Source organism: Anoplopoma fimbria, chromosome 3 (genome assembly GCF_027596085.1).
Source record: "Anoplopoma fimbria isolate UVic2021 breed Golden Eagle Sablefish chromosome 3, Afim_UVic_2022, whole genome shotgun sequence".
Lineage (NCBI taxonomy): Eukaryota > Metazoa > Chordata > Actinopteri > Perciformes > Anoplopomatidae > Anoplopoma > Anoplopoma fimbria.
Window position 1 is genome coordinate 542,506 of NC_072451.1, and position 12,500 is coordinate 555,005.

Consider the following 12,500-nt stretch of genomic DNA (forward strand, 5'->3'; position numbering starts at 1 on the left):
TTCAGGAGGTTTAGGATGGTTCAGGAGGTTTAGGATGGTTCAGGAGGTTTAGGATGGTTCAGGAGGTTTAGGTTGGTTCAGGAGGTTTAGGATGGTTCAGGAGGTTTAGGATGGTTCAGATTTGTTCAGGAGGTTCAGGAGGTTTGATGAAGGTTCAGGTTGGGTGATTGTGGTTTACATAATGGTTTGATCCTGTCTGAAGTGAACTAACAGCTCAGTTATTAATGTGATTAAAATGGGGATCAATTTGAGGTGTTGAAGCGTTCCCGCTCTTCATCCCATCAGTTCGGCTCTGTGAACCAATCACAGCGTCTCGTTTTATTAAAAGCATTTCCTCATCCCAGTTTCTGGATTTAGCTGCAGGTATTTTAATCCCGAGGTCATCACTGACGGATGAACATCACTCTGTTTAAATGTGAGTTCATAACAAAAGAGTCACGATGAAGTTGTGTATTTTGTATTTATCCAGAAGTTAAGTGGAGCTCTGGTTACCGTTTATTCTTCTGTAAAGTCACATATAGGCCTACGACTCCCAGGATGCATTTCACTAACAAGCTGCAAATCACAGAGCTTCATGTTCTGAAGATGTGGCCGTTAACCAGGAAGAGAGGCTAACCAGGAAGAGAGGCTCCATCCAGGAAGTCGTCTAGGATCTAGTGTAGGGTCCAGTCTCTGTCCAGCTGCTCCAGGATCCAGTCTAGGATCCAGTCCAGGATCCAGTCTAGGATCCAGTCCAGGATCCAGTCTAGGATCTAGTCTAGGATCTAGTGTAGGGTCCAGTCATAGATCCAGTCTAGGATCCAGTCTAGGATCTAGTCTAGGATCTAGTGTAGGGTCCAGTCATAGATCCAGTCTAGGATCCGATGTAGGATCCAGTCTAGGATCCAGTCTAGGATCCAGTCCAGGATCCAGTCTGGGATCCAGTCCAGGATCCAGTCATAGATCCAGTCTAGGATCCAGTCTAGGATCGTGTCTTGGATCCAGTAAAAGATCCAGTCTAGGATCCGGTGTAGGATCCGGTCTAGGATCCGGTGTAGGATCCGGTCTAGGATCCAGTGTAGGATCCAGTCTAGGATCTAGTCTAGGATCTAGTGTAGGGTCCAGTCATAGATCCAGTCTAGGATCCGGTGTAGGATCCAGTCTAGGATCCAGTCTAGGATCTAGTGTAGGATATTGTGTAGGGTCCAGTCATAGATCCAGTCTAGGATCCAGTCTGGGATCCAGTCCAGGATCCAGTCTGGGATCCAGTCCAGGATCCAGTCATAGATCCAGTCTAGGATCCAGTCTAGGATCGTGTCTTGGATCCAGTAAAAGATCCAGTCTAGGATCCGGTGTAGGATCCGGTCTAGGATCCGGTGTAGGATCCGGTCTAGGATCCAGTGTAGGATCCAGTCTAGGATCTAGTCTAGGATCTAGTGTAGGGTCCAGTCATAGATCCAGTCTAGGATCCGGTGTAGGATCCAGTCTAGGATCCAGTCTAGGATCTAGTGTAGGATATTGTGTAGGGTCCAGTCATAGATCCAGTCTAGGATCCAGTCTGGGATCCAGTCCAGGATCCAGTCATAGATCCAGTCTAGGATCCAGTCTAGGATCGTGTCTTGGATCCAGTAAAAGATCCAGTCTAGGATCCGGTGTAGGATCCGGTCTAGGATCCAGTGTAGGATCCAGTCTAGGATCCAGTCAAAGTTCCAGTCATAGATCCAGTCTAGGATCCAGTCTATGATCAAGTCTTGGATCCAGTAAATTATCCAGTAAAAGATCCAAAAGATCCAGTAAAAGATCCAGTCTATGATCCAGTCCAGGATCCAGTCTAGGATCTAGTGTAGGGTCCAGTCATAGATCCAGTCTAGGATCCATTCTAGGATCGTGTCTAGGATCCGGTGTAGGATCCGGTCTAGGATCCGGTGTAGATAAAATGGAAGGCAGGAGATCTGATCACGTGTTCTCGTGGTGTTTCAGTCGGACACGGAGTTCTGGGACAAGATGCAGGCCGAGTGGGAGGAACTGGCTCGGAGGAACTGGCTGGAGGAGTCTGAGGATCAGGGGCCGGTCCCGCCAACCGTCCCACATGTGGAGAAGGTACGTCCAAAACATGCTCCCACGAACTCTGTCCCTGTAACCTTTGACCCCTCGGCAGCTTTAAACATGAAGCCGTGACATGGATGTCATTCTTTCTCTCTGCAGCTGGTGTGGCGTCTCTAAGTGAAGTCCCTGTCCGTTAATGTTTGTGAGGATATCATTCTGTGCCGCTCTAAAACTGAGACCTGAACTCAGCTGGGGTTGAATTCAGTACGGGTCACAGTGGTGTAGGAATGGTTCATGAGGTTGAGGATGGTTCTAGAGGTGACCCTTACCCACCTGAACCCTTCCACATCTTATAATCACCCACAGCGTACGTTAAAGACCCCGACACGTCACACAGCAACACGCGGCTCAAAGCTGATTAAGGGAACATATGATCTGAATATATGATGTGAGAATATAAAGTGATTAAGTGTGATCGAGGTTATGTAAATGTAATTCATGGTGCTGTTAGATTGCTGCTAAACCACCCGTTAATACAGGAGAGAGTTTATTCAGTTTGTTCTTTACCTCAGTGAAAATGTTTTTAAAGACTAAACACCATCAAATATGGACTGAAGCTGAATATTTCCTTTGATATAAACATGAATTTTGATAAAGATACATCTATTTTTTTTATAAATGTTGACTTTTGGACGTTAAAACAGAGTTACTGGAGTCTGTTTCAACCCGCGGGGTTAAAGCTGAAGGAATAATTCTAAAATATCGTCACACATCATCAGAACACATTGATTTATTATAATAAACACGTAGTTATATTCAGATCTGTGGTCTCTATATGAAGCAGTGCTTTTATGAATATGTTCATTTAAACACAGTCAGTGATTTAGAAGCAGTTTATCAGATTAAACTGTTTCTTTTATTCTGGATTATTAACTTCTTCACATTTGTGTAATATTATCTAACGATCCATGAGCCGAGCTCTGATTGGTCGGTAGGCAGAGTTTTTATACTCCAGGTGTTCAGCATCAGTTACCATGGTGATTTACCTGCAGTTACCTGGATAACCTCTAATCCTGATCCTGGTCCAGGACCAGTCTGCCCGTTAACATTTCACTTCCTGTGTAACTGCTACTCTATTTTTTTCCGGAGTCAGTTCTCGTAGACTGGAGTTATTAATAAAGACAGATTATATCCGATGTTTGTCAGCATTAATCTGATGTTTTAATCCTCTGAGCTGCATCAGTAATCCCGCAGTAATCCCTCCTCCACTCAGGTGTTACATCACCGTGGTGACAGAGGTCTGATGTCCACACGCTAGCAGCTGTTCACGTCGCAGATCAACACCTCCTCTTCATCTCTTCTTCTGGAGACACATTCAGTTTGTTTCTATCTGACAGGAAGAGATGCTGCTGCTGTGAATATAAAACATATCTTTGGTTTTATGTTGGATCAATAACAATTTATAATCAGAAAGATTTAGATTTGATTGTTTTTATTCTGTTAACAGAATACATGTGACTTTATTCAGTCAGAGAGGCTGAATATTATTATTATTAATAATAATAATAATAACAACAAAAATAATAATAATTATAACAATAACAATGATAATAATAATAATAATAGTAATAATAATAATAATAATAATAATAATAATAGTAATAATAATAATAATAAAAATCAATAACAGCTGGGGACAACAGACATCTGTACATTGGTTTTATCAGGTGTTCTATAGAAGAACATCATGAACACATCTTATGCAGCTACCTGATCTCAGTTCATCTCTGCAGTCATATTTCATGGGTCACGTGACCTGTGTTCTGCACCATGTGACCTCTGAGGCTGCAGCAGCAGGAGGTGGTTTACCCTTGAGTTGTTGAACATACACTTGTTCTGCTCGGTGAATTATGGCTCCATTAATTTGCCACATCACAGACCTGAGAGCTGCTGCTCTGACGTGACTCCACCAGCAGGAGGCGCCACTTCAGCAGCTCACACACGTTCCACCCAATAAGTCACCACAGAGACTATCAGACAATATCTTTATTGATTCCTATTGGAAATGATTGATCCTCTTCATAATAATCACATCAGGTTGTTTTAGAACTGCTGTCAAAATGCTGATGTTTTTAAACTATGGGAAATATATTTATATAATTGATTTATCTCACATTAAAAATGAAAGAGCCCAAAACATTAAAGTATAAATTAAAATATATATTTAAAGGCTTAGAGGTGAGAAAAACCATCTTCTACTGCAGTAAAAATAGAAATACTACAGTGTAGAAATACTCTGTTACAAGTAGAAGTCCTGCTTTCAAAATGTTACTGAAGTAAATTGAGAAGTATTCAAAGCATTCAAATACACTGAAAGTACCAAAAGTAGAAGTACTCATTATCCAGAGTAATATATTTTATATTTATTGATGCATTAATGTGTTCATCACTAGAAAAGTGGAGCTCTTTTTAATAACTTTATATAATCTATAATAACACATCATGATTAATTAGTGGATAAATAATCTGATTCTGTAAAGAAATTTAAGATGACAGATACATGTACATAAAAGTACAATATATACCTCTGAGATATAGTACAGTAAAAAGTACAAAATATAAAATGAAAGTACAAATACCTCAGAATTGTTGATTAAATGTACTTAGTTACATTTCAACGCTGGTAATAAATATTAGTCCGATCAGAATAAAGTATATCCGACGTTCAGATTGTCTCTGACAGACGTTATTGATCAGAGCTGATTGATCGTTGGGTTGAATCAGTTTTTTTTATCTTTGGGACCGAGCAACGTAAACCTGCTCATCGTCTGCATAATAATAATTCTAGAGATGAAACAATAAGTCCATTTTTTATTTGTTGATTTACAGAAAAGGAATCTCAACTATTATAATAATCAATTGTTTATGTCATTTTTTAACATTTGATCCTTTTGATGTGAATATTTCCTGCTTTTCTTTGTCTGAACTTTATAGTAAACTGAATATTTATGAACTTTTGATTTGATTCATGTCTTTAAATAAGATTTGAGCTCTTTGTGGTGAAAAGTTATAATTATTTTCTCATATTTTAATATTTCATAGTCAAAACAATTCATGGATTCATTGAGATAATAAAATGAAATAATAATTTTTGGGGGAATAAAATGATAATAGAAGTGGCTCCGTGATGGAGCCCTGCGGCGCTCCCTGGTGTAACCATGTGACCTCCCACAGGTCAGGTGGTCTGACGTCTGCAGCTTGTGTTTCGCTCAGGTTTACTTCTTCAACACCAACAACCCGTACAGAGACGGACCCAGCGCCTTCGCCGAGGGCCAGGAGAAAGCTCGGGAGGGGGACCTGAACGCCGCCGTCCTGCTGCTGGAGGCCGCCATCCTTCAGGACCCGCAGGACTCCGAGGTGACGCCCAACATTTTCCCCTCATGAGGAAACTTTAATGTTTCTGCAGGAAGATTAAACTGTCCTCCGTGTGTTTTCAGGCCTGGCAGGTTTTAGGGATGACACAGGCTGAGAACGAGAACGAACAGGCCGCCATCGCGGCGCTGCAGAGGTCAGACTTCCTGTTGTCTCTTACATCCACAGAGAGACTCACCGGAAACAAACATCATACTTTATAATAAAGACACCTTCAGTGTTTGTTTCATATCTGAACCTTCAGACTTTTCTACTCCAAACTAAAAGAAACCTGAAATAATAAAAGAGGAAATGAATATTAAACTCAGTGTTCAGAAGATCTAAACTCTTTAACTCTTAGATGTTCCTCTTGTTTAAACGTTGTTCTTCACAGTTATTATAAGCTAAAAGGAGTCTCATCATGTCTGAAGTTAAACTGAGCTTTAATGTATTTTAAGGCAACAATCATAAATATGATAAATATATGAACCAATAAATAACATCAGTGAAGACTTTGAACTTCAGATGTCCATTTAGACTAAAATGATCTGCCGTCATATAAACATTATTATATAAACTATAACATTACTGTTTGCTGTATTTCTGTTACTCACTCTAGAAGTCTGTAGAAACCTCCGTCTGCTCTGATTATTGATTATTGATTAATGATTAATTATGTTTGAATTGTTTTGAGATTGCTTCGTCAAAATAATAATAAATATATTTGCTGCAGGTGTCTGGGGCTCCGCCCCAACAACCTGCCAGCTCTGATGGCGCTTGCCGTCAGCTTCACCAACAGCGGCATGCAGCGGGAGGCCTGCGACGCCCTGCGCCGCTGGATCAGCCACAACCCCCGCTACAAACACCTGGTCCTGGACCACAGGAGTCCGCTACGGGGCTCCCCGGCCACGCCACGCAGGGGCCCCCGCGCCTCCACACCGGCCAGGTACGAACACCTGAGGGACGGGAGATCAGTCTTCAGTTTGATCCAAACACTACAATACCCATGAGTCTCAGCTGCCATCCATCCAGAGATATGACATCAGAGCTGTGTGTGTGTGTGTGTGTGTGTGTGTGTGTGTGTGTGTGTGTGTGTGTGTGTGTGTGTGTGTGTGTGTGTGTGTGTGTGTGTGTGTGTGTGTGTGTGTCCAGACCTGCAGGGCTGAGCTGCAGGACGTCCTGCTCCTCTTCCAGGATGCGGCTCTGTTGAATCTGGACTGTGTGGATCCAGACCTGCAGACCGGACTTGGGGTTCTCTTCAACCTCGGCTCCGACTTCAACAGAGCTGTGGAGGCTTTCACTGCAGCGCTGTCCGTCAGACCGCAGGTAACACACACACACACACACACACACACACACACACACACACACACACACACACACACACACACACACACACACACACACACACACACACACACACACACACACACACACACACACACACACACACACACACACACACACACACACACCACCGTCCCAAAATTCATTTCAACCACTCTGAAGTCTGTAAACCAAAATGAATTCTAAATATTATCCTTTGTATGTGTTATAGTCATCTCTACTGCTTAGAGCTAGTGTTAGGAAGTTAAACATCATAATTCATCTCTAATACCTATTTTATATTCGTTCGTTAGCAGTGATGCTAACGTTACTAGCTCTCCTCCTGTTGATTTAAACACCTGCCAAACTGTGAGGATAACTGATCAACTTGGTCCGTCACACCACCTTTAGTATAGTATGTCGTACTAAACTAAGAAGTCATAAATTATTAAAATGAATCATTATTGTTATTGCCTCTCTACACAGATAGAGACTCTAATAAGACCAAACAATTAAAAGTACACAGAGATCAGCTTTTAGGAGAAAAACATACTCAACGTTTAAAGAACACAAACAGAAGATGGGATTAAAAAAGTCATAGTAAGAAAATTCTTTAACCCTTAAAGTTTGTGTGTTAAACGTGACATGTGGACGTAGAAGTTGGAGCTTCAGGTCAAAGGGAACCATGTTGGATCACTGATGTCTGACTGTATGATGTCATCACTTCCTGTGTGTTCCTCTTCAGGACTACCTGCTGTGGAACCGTCTGGGTGCCACGTTGGCAAATGGCGACCGCAGTGAGGAGGCTGTAGAAGCGTACACCAGAGCTCTGGAGCTGCAGCCCGGATTCATCCGCTCCAGATACAACCTGGGGATCAGCTGCATCAACCTGGGAGCTCACAGGTAACGGAGTACCGACCAAACAAGGCCTAACACACTAGAACATACGTGTTCTAACACACTAGAACACAGGAACCAACGTGTTCTAACACACTAGAACACAGGAACCAACGTGTTCTAACACGCTAGAACACAGGAACCAATGTGTTCTAACACGCTAGAACACAGGAACCAACGTGTTCTAACACGCTAGAACACAGGAACCAACGTGTTCTAACACGCTAGAACACAGGAACCAACGTGTTCTAACACGCTAGAACACAGGAACCAACGTGTTCTAACACGCTAGAACACAGGAACCAATGTGTTCTAACGCGCTAGAACACAGGAACCAACGTGTTCTAACACACTAGAGAACACAGGAACCAACGTGTTCTAACAGACTAGAACACAGGAACTAACACGCTAGAACACAGGAACCAACGTGTTCTAACACGCTAGAACACAGGAACCAACGTGTTCTAACACGCTAGAACACAGGAACCAACGTGTTCTAACACACTAGAGAACACAGGAACCAACGTGTTCTAACACACTAGAACACAGGAACCAACGTGTTCTAACACGCTAGAACACAGGAACCAACGTGTTCTAACACGCTAGAACACAGGAACCAACGTGTTCTAACACACTAGAACACAGGAACCAACGTGTTCTAACACGCTAGAACACAGGAACCAACGTGTTCTAACACGCTAGAACACAGGAACCAACGTGTTCTAACACGCTAGAACACAGGAACGTGTTCTAACACACTAGAACACAGGAACCAACGTGTTCTAACACACTAGAACACAACACGGAACACAAACCAACGTGTTCTAACACGCTACAGGAACCAATGTGTTCTAACACGCTAGAACACAGGAACCAACGTGTTCTAACACACTAGAACACAGGAACAAACGTGTTCTAACACACTAGAACACAGGAACCAACGTGTTCTAACACGAACTAGAACACAGGAACCAACGTGTTCTAACACACTAGAACACAGGAACCAACGTGTTCTAACACACTAGAACACAGGAACCAACGTGTTCTAACACACTAGAACACAGGAACCAACGTGTTCTAACACACTAGAACACTAACACACTAGAACACAGGAACCAACGTGTTCTAACACACTAGAACACTAACACACTAGAACACAGGAACCAACGTGTTCTAACACACTAGAACACAGGAACCAACGTGTTCTAACACACTAGAGAACACAGGAACAAACGTGTTCTAACACACTAGAACACAGGAACCAACGTGTTCTAACACACTAGAACACAGGAACAAACGTGTTCTAACACACTAGAACACAGGAACAAATGTGTTCTAACACGCTAGAACACAGGAACCAACGTGTTCTAACACACTAGAACACAGGAACCAACGTGTTCTAACAGACTAGAGAACACAGGAACCAACGTGTTCTAACACACTAGAACACAGGAATCTTCTTGATCAAAACTGTAAACAGATGTATTCAGTTTGATTTCAGTGTGATCACCGTAGACGTTATGTGGTCCTGGTCTAACCTGGTCCTGGTCCGGTCCTGCAGGGAGGCGGTCAGTAACTTCCTGACGGCTCTGAACCAGCAGAGGCGGAGTCAACGCTGCAGCCATCAGCAGATGTCGGCTAACATCTGGGCCGCTCTGCGAATCGCCATCTCCATGATGGACCGACCCGAGCTGTTCCAGGCCGCCAACGCCGGGGACCTGGACCTGCTGATGAGGGCCTTCGATGTGGGCGAGGTCTGATGTCTGACGGGGGTCTCCTGGTCGGACTGGGAGGCGTCTGCGGGGTTGGTTCACAGGACCAGAGGTGGAGACACGCTGGATGTGGACGGTCCGGTTAGAAACCAAAGAGACGACGATGGATCTGCAATATAACAGCACAACCCTTTAGCTCCAGTCAGGACTCGGTACTCGTAGTCTGGCCGCTGTAGAGGCTCACAGTCTCTCTCAACACAAACAGGTCTTTTCTATCTGAGCATACTTTAGTTTGAAGCCTCTGTTTACCTGAGTCTCATCACTCTCTGTGGAGGAAAAATCCCTGCGCCGTTATTTGTTATCCCTTCTACTTGTTCCCTTTTTATCACCGTCAAATGAGACGCGACACTTCCTGCACACCTTTCACAGTAAAACAACAACAAGAACCCAAAGGGCAAAATCTACCCTTTTCCTGGAAGGCTTTTATTGTGAAACATCTGCAACAAGTGTTGAGTGACAGCAATAATGAACAAGAAATCAGAGTAGAAACATCAGTAGATGAGAACCCTGACCTCTAATACACGGAGAGAAAACAGCAGATAAACTTATTATCACTCTGTAAGATATTAAATGTAACTGCACATCTGTTTCTACACATCTGTTTCTACACATCTGTTTCTGCACATCTGTTTCTACACATCTGTTTCTGCACATCTGTTTCTACACATCTGTTTCTGCACATCTGTTTCTACACATCTGTTTCTACACATCTGTTTCTGCACATCTGTTTCTACACATCTGTTTCTACACATCTGTTTCTGCACATCTGTTTCTACACATCTGTTTCTGCACATCTGTTTCTACACATCGTCAGACTGACTGAAGGCAGCTTGTACTCACCTGGCAGGTGTCGGCCATCTTTAACACAAACAGCTTCTTCTTCTTCATCAGGAGAACTGAAAACAGGGACATTATATCAGCGACGAGCCGACTCAGAATACGATTATTATTAATAAAGTATCTTTGAAATGTTTCAGTAGAACACTGAATAACTTCTTCACTATCTGATTCTGTAGAACATTCATTTAAAACATGTCAAAGTGCTGAATAAATAACTTTGAGTAGGATCAAAGGATAATTAAATACGAATATGAATCTGAACTTTGAACCTTCATGTTAAAGAGGAACTAAACCCCAGATTTAGTCTAAAGGGTTCCCCCTTAAAACGTCTGGAAACACCTGTAGAACCCAAAGAGGGAACCTGTTGAGGACTGAGGAGTCTCTTCCATCGTATCTCTACCATCACAACATGAGAACATCTAGGGAATCACAGTGAATGATCATCTGAAGACAGAACGTTCCTTCACTACGCTGTGACGCTGTGTGGAGATCAAGCTTTAAGTTGTTCTCTAGTGAGATAGTTAGCTAATTCCACCATGATGTCATGCTACAGTTACATCAAATAAAAGAACCACATGAGCTGCTGGGTTTGGTCTACAGACCACTCAGTTTTTAACTTACTGTAACCTTCTCAATTAGCTTATGCTAATGCTAATCACTAGCGTGCGGACTGTTCTGCTTGGGTTACGTTAGAGTTCTGTAGAGTCTGTTATGGTGACAAAATACAGCATAAACTATAACACTTGTGAATTTGAGTTATTATACAAAGCTGAGATAACTGTATGCTAGCCATTAGCATTAGCGCACCGGACCTGAATCCACCAACACCAGTTACACATATGAACTGGTTTTCAGCTGACAGGGCTGGTGAATGGTTTAGTTACTCCTTAAGTCATTTCAGATGTTCTAATCTTTTAGGTTTTAGTTTTAAATCCGAAATTAAAACTTTGTAAACATACTTTTTAACCTTTCAAATCTTAGTTTTGGTTGTTGCTGTTCAACCTTGAAGGTCATAGATAATGTTGGACTAAACAACAGCTGACGCATTTAGAGAACAAGTGTTCTGATTTGGGATGAAAAGGAACGATGGAGAGGAGGAGGCAGGATTTAAAGAGAGACTGAAGTTAACGACCTCACTGAGGAAATAAAATCATCCAATCAGGTTGTTCTTCCCTTTAAACTCTAAAAGCCATAAAGCGTCACCCCTGATATGAACAAGAAGTGAACACAGAGATAAATAAGAACTATGGACACTGCTCTTTTCTATGACGTATCTCAGCCTTCTGCAGAACCTTCAGGAACATCACAGAGGTCAACGCTCACCTGTGTGTTATTTAATGCTGAGTCAGGAGGTTTGTCACATCAGTTTGAACAGGATCCTCTGAAGCCTCACTGTTTACTGTGCCGTGTCTCACTTTGACCTTTTATTTTGACGGTGTGTTTTCCTCACTTACTTCCTGTCGTTGGCTCTCAGGTGGACTTCCTTCAGTTCTTCACCTGCAGCGGTTCCTCTGCTCCGTGCACAAAAACACACACAGATAACACAGACTGAGATGAAAGCAGCAGAATCTATTTAAAGCGCTTCAACTATTTAAGATCACATTTAACCTTAATATCAAGCAATATCTAACGTATTCCTGTCAGTCACGTTCCTCCACGTTTGTTTCAGTTTGGTTAAAGATCGTTCCATTGAGAGCTCAGCGTTCTGAAACTGCAGAAAATAAAAACACAGATTAAGAACCACGTTCACATTAGAAAGTCACGACAGCCGAGTGGAAAACTAAAATGTTTATTTAGGTTTAAACACCGGTGATGGTTTTATTCTAGTTTAGAGAAACATCAGAAGAAGAGAGATGTGTTCTGAAGGTGAGGTCCGTTGAGCTCTCGGTTCTTTAACTCTTTGTTCATGTTTTCTGCACGTTTCTGCTGCATTAAATATCTATAGTTGTTCATTTAGCCATGCCGTTGGTTGATTGGTTGATCTTGTGATCAATAAGTGTGATTCTTCCTTCTGTTCAGGTTTTCTTCATGTCTTCATCTTTGAGTTGTGGATGTTTCTCTTGTAACGACTGTACAGACCATAATCATGTAAACTGATGATATTTTAGAAATTAAACAACCGATACTGAACCTAAAAAAAATCTGATCGTTTCCTTTGATTTGAAACAAATCAATCAGTCCAATATCAATAAAGGAACCCAGTGTTTCTGATCTCTGAATCAATGCAGC

General features: G+C 42.2%; 1 protein-coding gene across 1 annotated transcript in view; it reads left to right on the plus strand.

Annotated features, from left to right (window-relative positions):
- Nucleotides 1-12,500, plus strand: part of pex5lb (peroxisomal biogenesis factor 5-like b) — a 33,991-nt gene that overhangs the window by 20,402 nt on the left and 1,089 nt on the right. Inside the window, exons 8-14 of the mRNA XM_054627259.1 lie at nucleotides 1,960-2,079; nucleotides 5,299-5,442; nucleotides 5,523-5,593; nucleotides 6,170-6,382; nucleotides 6,597-6,762; nucleotides 7,508-7,665; nucleotides 9,221-12,500. The exon at nucleotides 9,221-12,500 is cut by the window's right edge and continues 1,089 nt beyond it. Coding sequence (XP_054483234.1) covers nucleotides 1,960-2,079; nucleotides 5,299-5,442; nucleotides 5,523-5,593; nucleotides 6,170-6,382; nucleotides 6,597-6,762; nucleotides 7,508-7,665; nucleotides 9,221-9,419 — 1,071 coding nt within the window. The 3' untranslated portion in view covers nucleotides 9,420-12,500. The remainder of the gene's footprint in view (nucleotides 1-1,959; nucleotides 2,080-5,298; nucleotides 5,443-5,522; nucleotides 5,594-6,169; nucleotides 6,383-6,596; nucleotides 6,763-7,507; nucleotides 7,666-9,220) is intronic.